A 20,796-nucleotide genomic window follows, 5' to 3' on the forward strand; every position below is an offset into this window, starting at 1 on the left:
TTTTTATACCAAATTTCGAAGCCAAAACTGAAAAAGTGTGTGTGGATCAAAATTTGACCTCGTTCGTTGGTGTTCTCCCAATAACGGCAGCATCGATACCATGAATTTAAAATCTTTCAAGTATTTTTGTATTTTCGATAAGGATTTGCGTTTCTATCAAATTTACAAAATAGCACATACCTAAGATTTCGAATTTTAAATTGGCTAATTATATATTATTATCTTCTCTCTTGGTCTTACATTTAAAGCAGAAGCAGCCTCCAAAAGCCGTAGCACATTCGTAGCAACATTGGTCAAATTTGTATTACCAGCTACGCACGTTATAGCCATTAATTCGATTTCTTCTCGTTTATGAGCTGCTAAAAGCATCAGGAGGGCAATAGCATCGTCTGCACCAGCATCTACGTCCACGACAACCAGAGGCTTTTTAATGTCCTTATTCTTTTCGCAACTATAAAATTTATGAAATATATTTTTTAAAAAGCATAATTTAGATGTTAATGTTTCATACATATTACAATAGTTAAAATTTAGTGACATTGTGCTTCAGATAAGATGATTAGATTTTTAAATGGTCAAAGTGGGACAACTCTGGAAGAAAGAAAATTTTAAGAATAAAAAGTTTGAATTAATTTGTGGTCATCAGCTAGCAACGGTGTGTAATAAGAACGTAAATGGCAGCCACTAGTTCCAGGTTTGACCCCAATCGCGGCTAGCTTGATATCAAGCAGTGTGATATCAGATTTTCAATTAAGATTTTTGATCTCAAGAGTAGCAAAAATACCCTCTAGGTAGATCTTAGTAGATTCATTTTGTTGCTCTCCATTTAGGATGATGATCATTTTTCTATCACATATTCTTCGATCAGCTTTAAAGACAGCATTTATATACGAGTTTAAAAATATTTCAATTCCATCTCTATCAATTACATTTATTAGTGCTTTAGATAAGATGATTCTAAAGAAAAGAAAATTTTAGGAGTGGAAAAAAATATGAAATATATTAATAATATATGAAATATTGATAATATTTCATATATAAAAAATATGAAATAACAGTTCTTTAATTAACTACTATATTATATGTTTATGAGAAATAAAAAAATCCAAAAATGTTTTAAACACATATAGTACAAATATTCGTTTCACATCTGCAAAATCGGTACTGAACTAATAAAAATGTACTGATTCATGTATTATATAATTTTTAATAATATAGAGAACGTTGAAATTGCATACCAAATACATATATATAAAACGTCAATACAAATCGAAAGATTTTTTAATTATTTAGATACAAACGAGTACATACATACGTAATTTTGCTCGAACCAATAATTAAATACAATTTAACGTTATCTCTTCATTATTCAACCACATATTCATACGAGACAGAGTAGATTATTAAACTCGCTTACCTTACATAATAAATAAATATTGATATTACAAAGAATATTATCTTCATGTTTACTATTCTTTTTTCTTGTATCGTTTTCACATAAATTCCACTTTACATAATTTATTGTAAATATTTATTTGCAATAATAAATAAATATCACACAGTTGAAATTAAACTTGTTTACTATAAAATTGTGACAAAACCAGCAAAAATGAAGGCCATTCCAAAGTTATAACGATATGTTCATTTATTTATATATATTCATACACATATACAGTTACCTCATAAATAAAGAAGAGTATTCATATGAGGTACTTATATTCAATGGTATTGTTTGGTCGATGATTAACTTGAATGCAAATCCTGATAAAATAATCTCTAAAAGATATGATATTATAAAGTATTTATACTTAAATAAATTTATATAAGTATATACAATTAATATATATTTATTTACATGAGTTAATTTATATAAATACAAACCGAGATCAGAGTGGTGTTCCCGTTTATAATATTTTTAGAAACATTAATTCATTTGATTAACCCATATAAATTAATGCTTTTATAAGATTTTATTTAGCACGATGTTATATTTGATATACGATAAAAAATGTTAATCGTTTGAGTAAATATTACTATTATATGAACTTCCCCATATGTGTAGATAATAAGAATTGAAATTTAGCTATTTAGATGACATTTTCAAATGTTTATATTTTAAAGAATATAAATAGAAATTTTTTTTTTCTTTCTCGTTCTTACAGGTCAAATCGTATTAATTAAATTTAAATTATTTAACACATTCCATTCTTTTTGCGAGGTCTTTTTAAAATTACGAAATCGGTTCAATATATTTTGCACTTTGCAGCTAATTCTAAAGAATTAAAATTATATTAGGGAATTTGACTTGGCCGAGCATCTTAAGAGTAATAAACTTTAAACTTAAATTTATGGGGTAAAGATTAAATTTTGGCTGACATAAATACACATACTATTTCCCATTTTTGGTGTCAAACGATGCAGAAAAACTTAAAGCATCGAGAAGACTAAAAATGAGCAAATCAGATTTTCTGGCTAAAACACAACTTCCAGAAAGATAAAAAACTGTAACATACAAAAACACGTGGCTCTACATATTCCAATAGCATTAATTGGCACGATTACATATTATAATATTTCTATAATTTAAACAATTTTTTTTCGAAAAAAATAAAATTTTGCACAATGCAATAACACAGAACTCTTAAAAGAATTTCAAAGTTAGTTATTTAGTTAAAGTTTTTGCATTAACAATGTATGTGTTCGAAATATGAATATACATCTCTATTTGAGTATTAAACATCAAATAAATTCGAAAATTATTTATAATATAAATATAAATATAAAAGGATGTTCTGTTAAGTCTCGGAGGTTACTGATTGCATAAGGACAATTTCAAAATTATAAAGTGCAACGTGCAACCTTAAAAAAGCACATGGAAATTCCGGTTTGAATGGAAGATCAGCATTCAGGAGATTATTTATAGTGGCTTAAGTATGAAGAAAAAAAGTATTAACTCCTTATAGATGGGTTGACCTACCAACTTGAGATCTCATTAATTTAACCTTTATTATTAATGTCATTGTGATAAATGTTGTTGTGGCTATTGAACAGCTTCTTAGATTAGCTATCAAAACATATAAATTCCATATTTACATTTAATTTATCACATTTTCGTAAATATTTTTAGTAGTATACCTTGTGGAATAACAACGTTAAAGTTAAGTATTTAGTGTGTAATTTTATATATGATGTAAATATATATTTTGTAATATATATTATAATATATATATATATATATATATATATATATATAATAAAATTGATGCCTGCTACAAAACTATGTATAATTATATGTATATATATATATATATACCACTATTTCTCATTGCTAATACAATTGCTATTCCAATTTTATATTAATTGAATGTACAAATAATATAATTTTTATTATTTCAGATGGAACATTCACATAGCGTTAAACAAATAAGTGAGGAGTATTACCAGCTCGGAGAAGGTCCACATTGGGATGATTCACAGCAATGTTTATACTTTGTAGATATAGTTGCAAATATTGTTGGCCGTTATGATCCAGCTACAAAAACTACAAACAAAGCAATTGTTGGTAATAAAAATAATTAGATTATATCTCATACACTTATTCAATAATCAAATTATATCTTATCTGGTTTGTCGTAATGCATGAAATTGATTATTATTCATGGTATATTAATGACAGTAAATGTGTTTCCTAAGTATCTTTACATTGTTATTAATCTTGAAAATTTGAATGTCTCGATGAAGAGTATTTATAATTTCAGGAGGAGCTAAACATGTGGGTTTTGTAATACCAGTCGCAGGTACCACTGATAAATTTGTAATTGGTTTTGATGATAAAATTACTTTGATTGAATGGAATGGCAAAGCAAACAATGTTATGATTGTCAAGGATTTAGTAACTGGACTTGAACCTGAGAATGGTAGAGTTAACGATGGAAAAGCTGATTTTCAAGGGCGGTTGTACACTGGTAAATACATTTCCTTAGTAATGCTTCAATAATTACTCAATTTATGAAAACTTTATTATCATGTAATCCAAATATCCATAAATCTTATAAGTTTGCCTTTCAAATAACTTGTGCAATTATTATATTTATATTTTAGGGACAATGTTAATTGATTGGGCATCCTCTGATGTTCATTGTGGTGTTCTTGTGTCTTATTCTCCTCTGGAAAAACCAATGTTAACAACCAGAGTAAAAAATGTTGGATTATCAAATGGTTTGGCTTGGAATGAAAAAACAGGGAAAATGTACTATGCAGATTCTCTAAAACATGCAGTTACTGAATATTCTTATGACAGTAAAACTGGTAATATTGGTAAGTACTTATATATGTTAATTTTTTATGCTGTTTTTACAACTCACGAATTTTTAAATAATGATTGATTGCATTGTGTTATAGGTGAAGGAAGAGTGGTGTTTGATTCTAAGTTACCTCTGCATGGATTACCAGAGGGATCTTTACCAGATGGTATTACCATTGACTGTGATGGGCATTTGTGGATTGCTTTATTCTTTGGTGGCCGAGTTGTTCAGGTAATATCTTTACTGTTAACCATTAATTACAATTTGATCATATTGATATTGGTTAATATTGATATGGAAACTTTTTTGAATTTTTAAAATCGGCCTTAGGGCTTTGAGTGAAAACGTGGTCAAAAATGTTGCTCTTATCTGCTATATGACCCAGTAAACATGCGATATGGCCACAACATCGTGGCAATATTTTATTTAGGTCGTGTGACATGCGGTTCCCATATTCATTGTCCTCGATATTTAATGGATACGGCCGCAAATTTATGTAACTATCGAACAACTATCGAGGTTCGGTCTCTGGCGCACGTGGCGTTCGTGATACATGAAAATCGACGTTGACCCACATATGTTTGTTTATTATGATAAGACCGTCTGACGTAAGGCGTTCACCCCAGTCATGACGTCATTGGCGAATGAAAACGATTCGGTCATGACGTCATACAAAATGGCGACTCATGACGTAATAGCACCTGAAAGTGATGACGTAATGCAATTAATATTCTTTTCTGTACGAATAAGCATTTATTTACGTGAATAATAAGAAATTTTACAATATTTAAATATTACAAATTAGAATTGTAGTTTTGAAATTATAAAATTTTAACATGAACTATACTAGAAAACTTTTTACAAATTATTCAATCTTAACATATTAATAACAGTATATTTAATGAAAATTGTTGTATATCTAATGAACGTAATTCTATTTTTGGGGCGTGAAGTGTGAAGTGTTGCATAAGTATTCTATCGCCACTTCCTTATACATCAAACAGCCTGCCTATTTTTCATTATTTCATTCTATCGCCAGTTCATTGCATCAAATGCCAGGATACAGATTATGCACATATGACATACTGCCCCAAATTTTGGAAGTTTTCTAAAACAAATTCAAACATAATGTGATTTACTGTATATAATATAATATATATATACAGCTACCATATGTGTAGCTACCTACATGTTCAGTGTACAAATCTCCATCATCTTAAAGTCGCTTTTACACATACATTTTTAACACTGACTGATTTCATTCTATCGCCAGTTCATTACATCAAATGCGAGGATACAGGATATTCATATATGATGTACTTCTTGGAAGTTTTCTAAAACAATTTGAAACATAATGTGTTTTATTGAATCTAATAATATATATACCACTCCATATGTGTAGCAACTTACATATTCAGGAGACAAATCTAAATCGTCTTCGAGTCGCTTTTGCACATACATTTTTTTAACCTGATTGAATTCATTATATCTTCAGTTCATTATACATCAATACATCAATCAAGTTCATGCATATATGACATACTGTTCCCAATTTTAGAGGTTTTCTAAAACAATTATAAATATAATGTATTTGTTACCAAATAATATATATACAGCAACTATATATGAATCAACTTACATATTAAGAAGATAAATCTCCATTATCTTCAAGTTGCTCCTAAACATACATTATTTGAGCCTGTCTAAAGATCTGTATATTGTTCATCGTTTCATTCCAATTTTGTACGACTTCTGAAATAAATATGAACATGGCATACGTGTTTGCTGTTTATATATATTTGTATAGCTATTATATTTGTAGTGACTTACATATTCAAACAATCATTCTCGATCCGCTTCTCAACCGACTAATTTAAGAGATTTAAGAAGTGAGGTTATGTCGAACACATGGATATGTTAATGTCTTAATTTAGTAAAATAATTATTTTAACCTTGATAAACGATCCTTATTATTGTCCTCAGATTTTGTAAGATATGCTATTTGGTTACCTCCTTTGTCATCTAAAGAAATCGACATAAAATAACGTTTCTTCATCCCAGGATATAATGCACTAAATGGAATTCAAAATCGTGAAGTAATTACATATCTATATAAATAATATATGATATACTTACGGTGTCATTTTTCTACACTTTTCTACAATTATCATAAACAAGTTGCTTAACTAAACGAATGTAATTATTATACTAAAGAAAATATAACTTGATGCATGATAAATTCGTGACATTTGCGCCATTTTGTAAGCGGTTAGTTTAGCTTTCGTCAAAGAAACAGTCGGTTCCACCAGTGGCCACGGCGCGCTGATGTAAAGCTTTCTTTGTATGGTCACACACACCAGCACACAACGCACACAACGCAGCGCACGACGCGTTTGCTTCACGCCGTGTGACGTCATTGATTATGCTTTGCATGTGTGCTAACACACACCAGCGCACGACATGTATCTCACATGAAATTCAACGATGTCATCACCCCCGACAGCGCGTGTTTATGTCTCGTGAGACAACTCAATGCGAGCTTTGCGTGTATTGTAACACACACAAGCGCACGCAAGTTTAAAATCCTCTTGTGGCGTAGATTCGATAACCGCATTATAATAACGATGTCGATATTATAGAAGATCACATCGCGTGTTTACTGGGGAAGAATTAGCTCGGCCGATCGTGACGCAAAACTGTAGTTATAGTTATTATATTTATTTATAATAATGCGTGTTTTTACCAAGTTTCATCGAGGAGTTTTTAAATTATCAAATCAGCTCAACAGTTTTTTTAAAAAATCTTGACGAACGATCATATTTGGTCCATACATACACTGATACTATTCCAATTTTGGTATTAAATGATTCAGAATGACTTCAAACGCCGAGTAAACATAAAATTAGCATATTGGCTTTACTGGCCAAAACATAATCTCGTTCAGGAAGTTAAAAGTAATTCACACGAAGTTTGTAGCTCTACGGTGACTAATTAGACATTAATGTATAAAGCTGAATTTTTATATATTATATAAATACAGATACAAATATGTGTGTATTTTCATATATGCATACAATCGGTGTGATTGATTATTATGTTATCATTTAAAGGTTGATGTGCAAAATGGTGAAATATTGAAAACAGTTATTATTCCCACACCACAAGTGACATCAGTTTGCTTTGGAGGAAAAAATCGTGATATTTTGTACGTTACAACATGTTCTCTTGGACCTAATAATAAATCACTAGGTCAGCCTGCAGGCGCAATTTTTGAGGTGACTGGTTTGGGTGCTAAAGGTCTTCTTGCCAATACTGTTCGCTTAGACAACTAATTCTTGGTCCAAAATTGAATATTATATATATATATATATATATATATATATTTTTAATATATTTTTAATATATTTATATTATATTTTTGTTATAATTAAACAAGTTGTGAAAAGAAGAAAACAGTTTTATATTTTTTATGGTGATGGTACATAGGTTCTACTTTCAATAAAACATAACAAAGTTTTCATCCATCTTTCATAAGCGTAATAAAAATCAGTATCACCAAAATCTAAAATTTATTCACGTTCTGTGTTCAGATATAATTCTTTGTTGCCAAGACGTTTTATCAATAATTCGCAAACGAATATCGCAGTAGAAATTATCATTCCCAACGTCCATGCGACCAGAGCCCCGGAAATGTGGTCTGGTCTTAACTTTACAGGTCCGGAATGGTCGTGCATAGTATTCGATAATAAAATACCTAATTGAACCTTATTATTTAAGTATTTAATTGAAACCTGCGAAAAAAACCTGTTTGAAATCTCAAAAATCGCGGAATAAAAATGGAAAATATAAGTTTACCTTGAATTCCCAAAATGCTGGCAATCCTGTTTCTAATATTCTTAAAATATGCATGTTATAGGAATCCAAAAATGGTGAACTTTTAGGCATCATTGCCACACACTGCTCCCAATAAATATCTTCCTTCATCAATCGCAGACGATCGATGTATTCTTCTTTTATATAATCTCCTACCGCAAAATGATCTATATATGCAATACATATGTAAATATTATGTATTTAATATGCAATTAAAAAATAAATAAAACCTGAAGGTAATCTTTCGACACTGAAAGCAAAATCTCCGGAACGTTGTCGCTTAATCAATTGGTCATCATTCAATTTTCTGAACATGGATCGTAAATGAATTAATTCCGGCTGTGGATGGAAGATAAATGTCTACATAAATTTTATATGGGCATAAAGTTTACAACTGAGAATTTTCAATTTAGGGCGTTTGATATTTAAATTATAACGTTATAACGGTTTCCAATTTTTTTTAAGTTTTATTTTTTGTTATTTTTTCTATTTAAAAACTTAAGAAATTACGATATCATAATATCTACTTAAAGTTACCTAAAATTTTTACCTCTTCTGCTGCCACTAAAGAATAAAGCCAAGCATCGGAGTTTGCTCCCCATTCCATATTCTTTGATGACAAATCTTTTACTGAATCGATTGGTGGATCGTGTCTACAATATTCCGTAAAAATATACAAAACTTATGTTATACAAGCTTTATGTATGCAAAATTCAAGCTTTATGTGTGCAATTAATACATAAATAATATAAAAAGCGGTCTAGATAGAATCATGATTGCTTACACTGGAATAGTCATAATACTGGACAAGCCGCCAGCATATGCATTTGACAACATCAAGGCCAGTAATAAAATTCCTGATACGATAAATCTAAAATATAACAAAACACAATTGAATTAGAAGGTAACCCAGTGGTTTTCCTTTTGATAGGAACATAATTTATTTTATTGCAACATTGCCGGTAAAAAGCTATGTAAAGAAGACTTTATCTAGATAAGTTTCCCTATCGTTCAGAATTTTGAAAAACATATTTCATTTAAAATATTTATATATTCAAATTAAAATTAATAAATATTTTCCATCTTACCTGTTATATTTTAAGCTATCGGCATCCGGCGGAGGTTGTAAAAGTAAATATCTTATAATAAAGATCGTTTCGTTTTCTATACTTGTGTATGGGGTATTTTTAAATTTATCAGAAATATAGGAAACAATTACTGATACTGCTATAGAAACAATAAGCCCAAGCCATAATTTTGAAGAAAAAGGTCTTATTGGAATCGACCATCCCGGACGTAATCTGTAAAATTAGAAAATCAATAATTACTTACATAATAGTAAGAAAATAATAATATTAAGTTAATAACTCTAGTCTAATGACCTTATTATCCTAAGATTCTAGATGAGTTTTTGATTTTGATGAAACTTTGCACAACGATAGATTTCGATGTATGAAATAACAGGCTAAAATATTTCAGGCCTACGATAAGCGGTTGAATTATAAAAAATATGAAATAAAAAAAAATGTAATAAATAAATAAATTTGATTTATACAACTACAGATTTTATAAAAGTATGTTTGAAAGACATTGGAAATCGTTTTGATTATTTTGTAGTGAAACAGAAAATGCTATTTCTTAAACAGTTATGTTTACCTAAATAGCTGAATCTCAATTTTTATTGATAAAATTTATTACGTGTACATATCTGGAAGTTTGAAGCCTTAAGGCAAAATGCTATTTACAATTAGTTATAATTTTTATTGTGAGATATGTTTACCATAAACCATTTCATCTGCTCCATATATATTTAAGTAAAAAACGAGAATATTATGTCTAAATAAATAAATCTAAAACAGAACTCTTATTGTTAGCAAATGAGTTCGCTTGTAACTCCAAAGATTTTTGAGAATATAATTTTTTTTCAATGTGGTATACCTACTCTATGTTTATAGATTTCCAGCATTGTACGTACAATTTAGTATGAACAAGAATTTTCATTATTTTTTGAAATATGTAAATATATTTTATTTACTTTGGTATAGGTGCTATAACTGTAATACCAGTTCGGACCATCGGAAGAGAAAGATCCAGAAATTCATATTCGTGATACCATGAGTATACTGATCCCACGCCTAAATCCACTTTTCCTTCGGAAAGTGTACCAAGAATTCCTATTCCAGTGCCATTTTCATATATTTCTCCCCATTCTTCTTCATCGACTACGAATTAATAGATTTGTATGAATTATAAGGAAATATTATTTCAATGGTGATTGACAGAACTAATTCTTACCACCAATTAAGCTAATAGTGCAATTATGTTTATTGCAGAATTCTAAACAAGCTCGAAGTTCCGTTCCATCAATAGAAACTGTTCCATAACTTTCTGGACCTTCTTCTAAATATCCGGCGTTTCCGCCGGATTCCACTCTTGTCCAAATAGCATACGGTTTATAATTAAATGTTACAATTTTTAAATTTCTTCCTGAAAAGATCAAATATTAAATATAGATAATAAAAATACCTATTTTTATACGAGTACCTTCCATATCTGATATTTTATTCGAAAATAAATGTCGATCAGAACGGAAACTTGCATTATACCACATGTTTAAATATAATTCTTCTGTGTGGTTGTATTTTCCACCATATTTTGTTGTTGATAGCTTGTATGAATTTTGAGAAGATTTTGTTATAACGATAATATTAGGAAAATCTAGGAAAAATAATTAAAAGACATTTATATTAAACATTATTAAGTATGTCCTATATTATTTTACCTTCAAATAGTTGATGTTCCAAAACAGTGGATTCATTTTGTTGCTCTTCATTCAGAATGATGATCATTTTTCTATCACATATTCTTCGATCAGCTTTAGAGACAGCATTTATATACGAGTTTAAAAATATTTCAATTCCATCTCTATCAATTATATTTATTATGTACGCCTAAATTTAATCAAATTGTTAATATTATACTTTTATAAGATGATTATCGAGAGTATTTTTAATAAAGAATAGAGATTACAATGTTTATTATACTTACTTCGCAACCAGCATTTAATGAATTTAGCACATTTTCTGTTAAATTACTTTCATTTTGAACATCATACATAATTATGGGACTATTCCATAGAAAATTATTCACAGAATTATATTCTCCATTGACTGTTTCTTCAAATATTGCTATGCAGTAAGCATTTTGCAAATATAGCAAAGCTGTAATATGAAAACTATCTTTCATATAAAATTATAAAAGAAAATAATTAATTCAGATATGCTAAGTTCAAGGAGTCGACAAATATATTTGAATTAAAAATTGTTCCTGTGAAGGATGACTGTATCAGAAAAATGTGAAAAGGTAAATAAACTATTTTTAAATTGCTTTAAATAAGTGTGTATAGTTTACGCTGTTATTAGTTTGATTCACAATTTAATATTTATTTACATTTAATACTAACATTTTCAAACTACATATTAAGTAAAATATTCAATTTCGATACCTATTTTTTCAATCAACTGAACAATTTCATCCGTTGTAATATTTAAAATCATTGCTCATAATATATTTGATTTTCTTTGAATTATACAAAATATGAATTTTTCTATTGAATTTAAATTTTAAACTTTTCGTTATGTGATTTAATTGTAATTTTTTAACAAACACGCGTATTGTGATTTAAAGTTTGTACCCGTTTATCACATACAACTTCAAAAATAAATATACACATATCAAAACCTCCCATATTTATAGATACTCAATAATAATTATAAATAACCGATAGACATATATTATAATTCTTGTCGAAAACATTATAATAGCTTGAAATGGAAAAATAATTAACAAGAATCTGATTTGAGTTTTTTATGGAAAGTATGGTAAAACATGCATGATGAGTTCCAGATGCACGTCAAAAATAACTAACTTTGAATTATTTATTTCAATTGATATTTCTGGAAAAATATTGGAGAAATAACCACAAATAAAAACATATGTAGGAAAATATTTTTATTTTTTTAAATCTATTATTAATGATTGTTCTAGAATTGATGGGTACCTTGCAAGCATACTTATTGTATAAATAAGGGATCGTTCAAGTATTACGTAAGCAGATTTATTACAATTATTTACCCCCCCCCCCATCCCCCTTGTCAGCAAAAGTAAGCAAAGCTCTTACCCCCTACTCCCATGATTACGTAAAGATTTTGCAATTAATGTAAAAAAATAAAAATACTACCTATGACGTAATCATCATCCAGACTCCCCTGCCCCCTATTTCAACCCAAAATAAGCAAATCAACAACCCCCCCGCCCTCCTATAGCGCTTACGTAATACTTGAAGTAATAAATATAATATCTAAAATAAGTTATAATTCTTTTATATTTCTCTTACTTGGTCGAATTAAATCGCAAGTTTACGCAACAAAATGCATTCTTATTTATCTTTATTTCTGTGGTGTTTCAATAAAATAGTAAAATAATTAAATATAAATATCGGATATTAAAATGTGCATGATAATCTTTTTATTACTATTTCTGGATTTATGACCATCGTCTTTCAATATTAATATTTCTATTATTTTGCAAATAAGGGAAGAGTGTAAGAGAAGAGTGTAAATTTCTACCAAACCGTACACTTGAATTCGGATACCAAAAATTATTCTTGAATTCAACTCAATATATCTGATCTCAATATATCAATATATCTGATGAATAATTGATTATTGTAACAGATCTGCTCTAAGGCAATTCCATTGTGTTATGCTTGAATTTTACCCATTTTACCTTCGTTAACGTATTAACAATTGTTTATAGTTAAATTCTATTGATGCTAATTGATTATTATTATTATTATTGTTATATATATAATATATGATGTATATGTATAATAAATGTTAGTTTTCCTGAAAGACCGTCTATGGTGTGGGAGCATCACAAAGTTAATGATTCCTTTTTTACCTCCTTTGTTTATTTAAGTCATCAATCATATGCCTTCGCTTTTTCTTCCCATTCCTTTCAGTCCTTCTATTTCATCTTCGACTATGTCATGCAGGAAGCATTTGTTTGCAGAACGAAAGGATTGTTCCCAGAACAGTCCTTTCTTCGTTGACTCTTATCAGGACTTCTTCATTTGTTACCTTATCTGTCTACTTTATCTTCTCTATTCCCCGCCAGCACCACATTTCAAAACTCTCCAGATAGTTCTTGTCGGCGTTTCTTAGAGTCCATGTCTTCCATCCGTACAGAGCTATTTTCCAGACGTAGCACTTTATTAGCCTCTACGCAGGTCGAGACTCGAGTTTGCTAGTCAGTACCGTTCTTCGGGAATGCCGCCTTGGTGCTCGCGATCCCTGATCTCTCTATGCAGTATCCGTCTATGGTCAGGATGATTCCCAAATATTGGATATGGTCTAGAATCTAGATATTTAATTATCTATTTCCTACCATTTTCCATCATCTCGTTTTGATTTTTCCATTCATTTGTCGATGTTGATCTCTGTTCCATATCTTAAGATACTTGTACCCACTTCGACGATTCTGCTCATCATGTTTTGTAGCTCGGGTTCGGTTTTCGATACATATATACAGGAGCGGTTCAAAGGTCCTCAGCGCTCGCATGCAATTTTTTCCTTGGTGCCCCTTTTCCTCTATTTTTTCAACTGTTTTAACAGTTTGTCATTAAAATTATACGAAAAATACGTGTTATGACGCCCCCTCGACATTGTGCCCGCATTTTCCGCATGCATTGCTTTCAGGGTAGGACCGGCCCTGCATATATATATAACATCAATAAAAAACATGAATTTCTTTTAAAAATTTATTTTAAATCCATACGTTGTAAAATTTACATCTTCAATCAGTCTACGAATAACACACTATCCATTTGTGATTTTTTCAAATCAGTATTTTGTGAAAATATTGTGTAATTTCAAGTTAATGTTTATAATACATAGTGTAGTGCATTACCATATCCTAATACCATGGATTATTAAAATTCTCCAAATTAACACTAAGATCTACTAATTTTTCCACTGAATGAAGGCTAGGATTATAGCCGAAACGTATGGATTTAAAATAAATTTTTGAAAGAAATTCATGTTTTTTATTGATGTTATGCCCGATTATTAGACTTTGTTAATACATATGTCAACATCAAATTCAGAATCATACAATATATATATATATATATATATATATATATATGTGTGTGTGTATATATACAGGTAAATCCCGTATAACACGGTAGATACGATCTAAAAAACTAGCGTGCTATGCGAATCCGTGTTATACGGGACAAAGAACTAGTACAGAGGATTCAAAAAACATGCTACATATCATGATTTCTTGATAAATATTGTTATATTTATTATTTTTTTAAAGATGTAATATACATTATTTGAATAATATGATTTAGTCATAAATTAACAATAAGTAAGCGCTATTCAATGCGATTATCCTTTTTTGCAAGAAATCCTCATTCTTCAAGGTGTAAAACGATTTCTTGCTTTTAGCGAAAAGATATTTGTATATTTACCACATACAGAGATATCTAAATTAATATTTTATGCTCATTAAAGGATTTTTGTTTAAGACTAATTGTTAACGGAACCTAAACCTAGATTTTTTTTCGATAGAACGTACGCGCTCGAATAATAAATATCAAATTAGACATGTTTTGCATAGTTTCATCACATTTATTGAGCTTTTAAAAGTTTTATTTTTTCGGTTTCGCTATATTTTGTATTTTATTAGGGTATTGCTTAATTCTCAAACCGTAGAGCGAACACGTGTTGGAGCGAAATCGCGTGTTATAGAAGTACCGCGTTATGTGGGGGTTTCCTGTATATATATATATATATATATATATATATATGTGTGTGTGTATAAGCATATATAATTATAAAAAGGACAATATCTTGCATTATATGTTATTTGTCGGCGCATGCGGGCTCTATTCTAGTGCGTGCATGTCGCATTTGTGCGCATTTGATCTATTTTCTCAACCCCTTTACCCTATTCTCAGTACCAACATAAGAATAGAAGAAAATGCGTGCTCGGAAAATATAATACCAACGTAAGTTTGCAATATCACTATGGAGAGAGAATTAGGGTGAAGAATCGAGACGCCATCGATTTAACTATTTTGCATGTTATCTGTTATTTTTCACCTAATTACAGGATTGTCTTTGTTTTTGTTTTTCCTACACTACATATACTATATTTGCTGTAAAATATTATCGTACGCAATGCAATCTGAGGATGCCAAGTTCTTGAAAAGGTAAGTTTTTAGCACGCGTCTCTTGCGAAAATCTTATGTCAACTTGACGTTTGGTGACGTTTGTTATATTTTTGATAAACAGAAAAGTCAAATCTGGTGCAATCGATGTTCATCCCACAGAAAGTGCTCTAATTGTAAATTATGAAGTGGAAGCTACATTACTCGGTGAATTAGGTGACCCTGTATTAGGCGAACGCAAGGTATTTGATCCATATATGTTATATATAGCACGGCACAATCAATACTATTTACTTACAAATTACACACCTGTGTCATTTCTGACCTTGGTTTCTTTGACGATTATAAGCCAAAACATTATTTTTCCAGTCACTTTATAATTTATATTCTATTTGAAGGGTTGTCAAAAAATTATTAGGCTAAAAAATTTGAGTGCGAAGACAGATTGCGCGGCTTTGGCGCAAGAAGTTATAGAGAAATGTAATCTAATACATATGACCAAGTTGAAGGATGTTGAGCACTTGATATGTTATCTCAAACATCGCAATAGTAATTTTAATGGTGAGTCATTGAGTTGTAAATTGAGAAATATTGATATAATTTAATGTGGTTTGAATTTATTTATTAGATCGGTCTGTGAAGTCTCCACAGCAAAATAGTGGTTCTATGAGTCCAGGAGAAAAACCTGACGGAATGACTGAAAAAGCTATTATTGGAAATATTGAAGAATATGTTGAACTATTGTATGAAGATATTCCAGAAAAAATCAAAGGCTCAGCATTACTTTTACAATTGGCAAGGAATCCTGACAATCTATTAGGCTTATCTCAAAATGGTAACTATTTAATTCTTTGCATAAAAAGGGTGTTATATATTTTATAAATATAATTCATAATATTATAATATATTAGCTTTTTATGCACATATGATAGTTGGTAGATGTTTCTAAAACTATCATAAAGCATTTAAAATTAGTTCTAGCTTTTGAATCAGACAAAATATTTATTCAGTTATTAATAAAGGCAGTTGATGCTCTACAATATTTATTATTAATTCTGGATATTTTTTATAATTAAATTATTTGTGATTTAAAAAAAAGTATGAAAATTGTTCAAACTGCAATAATAAATTAACAAATCTTTCAACCAATTTTAGAAACTGTATTATGTGCATTATCCAGAGTTTTACGTGAAGATTGGAAACGAAGTATAGACTTAAGTACAAATCTCGTATATACATTTTTTTGTTTTTCGACTTATACAAGGTTTCATCCAATCATTTTGCAATATAAGGTAAATACTATAAAGTAGTACAATAGTAAGTACTATAGCTTATGTGTCTTTGAGTAAATATTTAAAAAAATGTGAAAAATTTCAGATTGGATCACTATGCATGGATGTTATTGATTATGAATTAAAACGATATGACCAATGGAAAAATGATATAGAAACAAGGAAAAAGTTATGTGAAGGTATGAGTAGTTAAATTTATTTTTATGTTATATCAATGTTAAGAAATCATTCTAAATTCTTGCTTTTCTGCCTTTATTTTTAGTTTGAATTTAATATTAATATGAATTGTAGGACAAATTTTACAAAATGGCATAATATTTTATGTCAATTTAGTTTGTAAATCAGACTAATATTTGAACTTGTATTTATACTAATCAGTAAAAAATATTTCTGTAATATTGTCTTTTTTTATAATTATAGGCAATAATATTAGCACTGAAAATTTGAATAATGAAGCAACAATGAGTATTGAAGATATCAAATCACCTATTCTTGTAAGTTGTTATCATGAGTAACAAGTAATTGTTTAAATGTCATTCTTATCTTATTCATTTTTCAATTAGCCCGATCCCCCAAAACGAAGAATTCCAGAACTTAAGCAAAGGCCCAAGTCAGGAAACTGGACAGATCAGAACTCTTTGATTAGATCTAAACTTATGAACAATAGCTATCATGAAAACCTATGCAGTGATATTGATTTGCAAACAACAACAGATATTAAGAAAATTAAAGAAGATTTTGATAAAATGAAGCGTCAATTCAAATCGCTTACCAGAAAACAAGAACAGTTGTTACGAATAGCCTTTTATTTATTAATAAACATTGCTGAAGATGTTAAAGTTGAAGAAAAAATGCGAAAAAAGAATATAGTTGGATTATTAGTAAAAACATTGGAACGAAATAATTTTGAATTGTTGATCTTAATTGTGACTTTCTTAAAGAAATTGTCAATAGTTGCTGATAACAAGGATGATATGAGTGAATTGAATATTATAGAAAAATTGCCTAGGTTACTATTAAGTTCAAATCAGGATTTAGTTCATGTTTCATTAAAGTTGTTATATAATCTTTCTTTCGACTCCAAATTGAGGTTAAAAATGATACGTGTAGGATTTTTACCAAAATTGGTCAGCTTGTTAAGTAAGTATATTATAATAATGGAAGAATATATCTTAGTAAAAATAATTAATTTGTATTTTATAAAATGATATGTCTGTTTGTAGGTGATGATAAACATTACAATATTGTGATCAAAATTCTCTACCATTTGAGTATTGATGATAAGGTGAAATCGATGTTTACATATACTGACTGTGTTACTTTGGTGAGTACTTTTGTCATATATTATATACTACAATATATATATATATATATATATATATATATATATATTGCATATTTCTTTATGTGATATTGAATTTTGTCTATTTTTCCAGGTTACTGATATGTTGTTACTTTGCATGGAAAAAACTGTTGATATGGATTTAATAGCTTTGTGCATTAATCTTGCTGTGAATAAAAGAAATGCCCAACTAATGGTTGAAAATAACAGATTACAAGACCTGATGTCCAGGGCAGTAAGATTCGAAGATTCTTTAATAATAAAACTACTGAGGAATATTGCTATGCACGATACAACAAAACATAAATTTGTGGTAAGAGAAATATAATTTAATTTCAATTTCCATCTAAAACTATTTAGATTTATTTAAAATTTACATTATATTTGTTTTGTTATTTTTTAACTTTTTGATTTAATTTTTTTTTGATGTTCATTGCTTATATTTTTGCATGCAGTTTTACTTTCACTTTTTTCAACAATTTGACTGTCACCTCTTTTATAAATATCTTATTCATAATTTTTTGAGCAATTTTAAAAACTATATATTTTATATTTTTAGAAATTTATAGATGATATAACAGGAGTTCTAACAACTAGTGAGAATGAAGATTTTGTAGTGGAGTGTGTAGGTTTACTGGGATGTCTTGCACTACCTGAAATTGACTACACTATATTACTTCAAAATTATAATTTGGTTCCTTGGATACGGACCAATTTAATACCAGGTTTGATATCTTTATTCGTAGATAAGGAAATGTCTTTATTAAGGAATATATTAAGATAAGGAAATTGTCTTTATTATTAGTGCAATGTGTAACATTGCAATTTTCAATCATAGATCGTGAATGAATATGAATCATAGATATGAATTATTCTTGTTTTTTAACTGCTCCTTATTTTATAGGCAAACGTGAGGATGATTTATGTTTAGAAGTTGTGGTCTTACTTGGTACAGCTGCTTGTGATGAAGCTTGTGCTATGTTACTTTGTAAAGCTGATATTTTGCTATCCCTAATTGAGCTATTAAAGGCAAAACAAGAAGATGATGAAATTGTTCTACAGATAATATTCGTATTTTACCAAGTCCTGAGGCATGAAAGTACAAGAGAGTACCTGACAAAAGAAACTGGTATGATTTTAAAATATCATTTTTATTGGGTTTGTTTATATGTTCAACGTATAATAGAAAGTGTTGTTATATATAAGATTTTGTAATATATTCAATGATTTTTTTTAATAGATGCTGCTGCTTATCTAATAGATCTGATGCACGATAAAAACACAGAGATTCAAAAAGTTTGTGATTCCTGTTTAGATATCATTGCTATATCTGATGAAGGTTGGGCATCCAGGATTAAGGTAAGTTAACATTCAAGATATAAAAGATGCAATTGATATGTATAAAATATTCTGGTTTCTTTCTATGTGTGTTTGGTTAAAGTTCTCTTAAATGTTTGTTAAATGCTTAAATATTTATAAGTTAATACTGTTTAAATATTTTATTCTATATTATAATATTATTGCAGTTGGAAAAATTCCGTGAGCATAATAGTCAATGGCTGAACATGGTTGAATCTCATGCAGTAGATAGCCATGATTTTGATCCCAGTGATGAATTAGATTTGCCTGCCTATCTTACAACCGACTTTATGAGTAACGATATTCCTCATGGACCTGGTAAGTTCAATAAACTTATCGTTTTTTTTATTGAATTAATGTTTGCCTTCTTCAATTTTTTAAACTATTAAAACTATTACCATTCTGCAGGTTCTGGCTCGGATTCTCGGGCTTCTTTAAACAACGACGATTGCGATGCGTTCCGTGCAATTTCTGCTTTAGACAACTATAGTAGACCGGGCAGTCGGTGAGTGAATAAATTATATTTATTTAAAATCATCTTAGGTATTATCATATGAATTATACATTAAAAAATATCGCTATAATTTAAAAGCTTAATTATGATCTTGTGCACGGTTATGGAAGTCATTTATGTAATCAAATGCATTGTGATTCAATAATTTAGCATGTATTTCTATTGGTGATTTCGTATACTTTAATTATGTAGAAAAAAATATTTTAGATGCACGGATTATATCTCCTTTTAATTATTATACTATTTGTTTAATAATATTATTAAGGGGAGTTGGATAATACCTTAGCATTTTAACTTACATTAGCATATTAATTAAATAATCTATTGATGTTTAAAGATACACGCAAAATTTACTTTTTTGAAACCGGACAAACAAAGTTAGAAATATAGAAATGCTAAGTTTAATTCAATGTCTATTTTGGAGCACTCAAGAGATTTTATTATTCAGTGTTTCAATTTTTATAATACATTTTTAAAAATGAGTATATCAAAAATAGAAAAACTATTACGATGTTTTCGAAGTTTTTCTCTTGTTCTATTAACACCGTTATTTAGAATTTTATTAATATCCAACTCTTCACTCATTAGAATATGAATCAAATTGAGTAAGGACTTCCGTTGGATTTTTAACACTTTATTATAACTATCCTTCTCATGATTTTCATATAGTGACAAATAATACCTGAAAATATGTTAGAATATAATATAGTATTGGAAAACATAGTTTTTAACATATAACTTTATTGGAATTCGTTCGTAAAAAGGTCAGGTCTGCCGCCAATCCAGAATAAGAGGCACGCTGCAATGTTGCCTGCCAGTTTTCGAAACCCACCGGTAAATTATTATATTTTTTTAATTTCTACAAATTTGGA

The 20,796-nt window shown here is 29.0% G+C and overlaps 4 protein-coding genes and 1 long non-coding RNA gene across 7 annotated transcripts in view; 2 read left to right on the plus strand and 3 right to left on the minus strand.

The window, feature by feature from the left end:
• The window catches only part of LOC113372160 (regucalcin-like), a 43,441-nt gene extending 35,804 nt beyond the window's left edge, over window positions 1-7,637 (plus strand). Inside the window, exons 1-6 of one of the 2 annotated variants that reach the window (XM_026612491.1) lie at window positions 2,984-3,157; window positions 3,397-3,562; window positions 3,759-3,965; window positions 4,102-4,317; window positions 4,402-4,535; window positions 7,415-7,637. In XM_026612491.1, coding sequence (XP_026468276.1) covers window positions 3,397-3,562; window positions 3,759-3,965; window positions 4,102-4,317; window positions 4,402-4,535; window positions 7,415-7,636 — 945 coding nt within the window. In that variant the 5' untranslated portion in view covers window positions 2,984-3,157 and the 3' untranslated portion in view covers window position 7,637. Of the gene's footprint in view, window positions 1-2,983; window positions 3,158-3,396; window positions 3,563-3,758; window positions 3,966-4,101; window positions 4,318-4,401; window positions 4,536-7,414 lie in introns of those variants that run through there. The other variant, XM_026612490.1, reaches the window with a different exon arrangement.
• LOC113373766 (pyrimidine-specific ribonucleoside hydrolase RihA-like) lies at window positions 163-1,491 on the minus strand. Its single transcript, XM_026614042.1, has 3 exons — window positions 1,418-1,491; window positions 241-451; window positions 163-180 (listed from the first exon to the last, which is right to left on the minus strand). The coding sequence occupies exons 1-3, from the start codon at window positions 1,462-1,464 to the stop codon at window positions 163-165; spliced, it is 276 nt and encodes a 91-aa protein (XP_026469827.1). The 5' UTR covers window positions 1,465-1,491.
• Window positions 5,391-6,554, minus strand: LOC113372161. Of its 2 annotated transcripts, none has more exons than XR_003366723.1 (6): window positions 6,441-6,554; window positions 6,135-6,376; window positions 5,944-6,056; window positions 5,715-5,869; window positions 5,494-5,638; window positions 5,391-5,412 (listed from the first exon to the last, which is right to left on the minus strand). It is a non-coding gene; the product is annotated as an uncharacterized LOC113372161 (long non-coding RNA). The 2 variants fall into 2 exon arrangements; XR_003366724.1 differs by having other exon boundaries at window positions 6,135-6,326; window positions 6,441-6,547.
• A 236-nt stretch (window positions 7,638-7,873) lies between the features above and the next one.
• Window positions 7,874-11,026, minus strand: LOC113373767 (probable glutamate receptor). Its single transcript, XM_026614043.1, has 10 exons — window positions 10,960-11,026; window positions 10,722-10,895; window positions 10,473-10,664; window positions 10,213-10,399; window positions 9,266-9,478; window positions 8,962-9,048; window positions 8,728-8,830; window positions 8,408-8,516; window positions 8,160-8,344; window positions 7,874-8,095 (listed from the first exon to the last, which is right to left on the minus strand). Exons 1-10 carry the CDS (start codon window positions 11,024-11,026, stop codon window positions 7,874-7,876), a joined length of 1,539 nt encoding a protein of 512 aa, XP_026469828.1.
• A 4,276-nt stretch (window positions 11,027-15,302) lies between these two features.
• The window catches only part of LOC113373177 (kinesin-associated protein 3-like), a 108,455-nt gene continuing 102,961 nt past the window's right edge, over window positions 15,303-20,796 (plus strand). The window contains exons 1-16 of the mRNA XM_026613494.1: window positions 15,303-15,459; window positions 15,542-15,659; window positions 15,816-15,978; window positions 16,046-16,252; window positions 16,573-16,709; window positions 16,795-16,888; window positions 17,130-17,203; window positions 17,273-17,849; window positions 17,933-18,033; window positions 18,146-18,364; window positions 18,611-18,776; window positions 18,956-19,180; window positions 19,292-19,410; window positions 19,578-19,728; window positions 19,819-19,915; window positions 20,689-20,758. Coding sequence (XP_026469279.1) covers window positions 15,329-15,459; window positions 15,542-15,659; window positions 15,816-15,978; window positions 16,046-16,252; window positions 16,573-16,709; window positions 16,795-16,888; window positions 17,130-17,203; window positions 17,273-17,849; window positions 17,933-18,033; window positions 18,146-18,364; window positions 18,611-18,776; window positions 18,956-19,180; window positions 19,292-19,410; window positions 19,578-19,728; window positions 19,819-19,915; window positions 20,689-20,758 — 2,649 coding nt within the window. The 5' untranslated portion in view covers window positions 15,303-15,328. The remainder of the gene's footprint in view (window positions 15,460-15,541; window positions 15,660-15,815; window positions 15,979-16,045; window positions 16,253-16,572; window positions 16,710-16,794; window positions 16,889-17,129; window positions 17,204-17,272; window positions 17,850-17,932; window positions 18,034-18,145; window positions 18,365-18,610; window positions 18,777-18,955; window positions 19,181-19,291; window positions 19,411-19,577; window positions 19,729-19,818; window positions 19,916-20,688; window positions 20,759-20,796) is intronic.

Source organism: Ctenocephalides felis, unplaced genomic scaffold (assembly GCF_003426905.1).
Source record: "Ctenocephalides felis isolate EL2017-DRISC unplaced genomic scaffold, ASM342690v1 CF-g0.4_SCAFFOLD_01604, whole genome shotgun sequence".
Taxonomy (NCBI): domain Eukaryota; kingdom Metazoa; phylum Arthropoda; class Insecta; order Siphonaptera; family Pulicidae; genus Ctenocephalides; species Ctenocephalides felis.

Coding starts and splice junctions, on each gene's coding strand:
- LOC113373767 (XM_026614043.1), bottom strand. CDS start 11,026: ATGATCATCATTCTGAATGAAGAGCAACAAAATGAATCCACTGTTTTG. Junction 10,665..10,721: donor TAAAATATCAGATATGGAAG/GTACTCGTATAA, acceptor TGATCTTTTCAG/GAAGAAATTTAAAAATTGTA. Junction 8,831..8,961: donor AGTATTATGACTATTCCAGT/GTAAGCAATCAT, acceptor GGAATATTGTAG/ACACGATCCACCAATCGATT.
- LOC113373766 (XM_026614042.1), bottom strand. CDS start 1,464: ATGAAGATAATATTCTTTGTAATATCAATATTTATTTATTATGTAAG. Junction 452..1,417: donor ATATTTATTTATTATGTAAG/GTAAGCGAGTTT, acceptor TAAATTTTATAG/TTGCGAAAAGAATAAGGACA.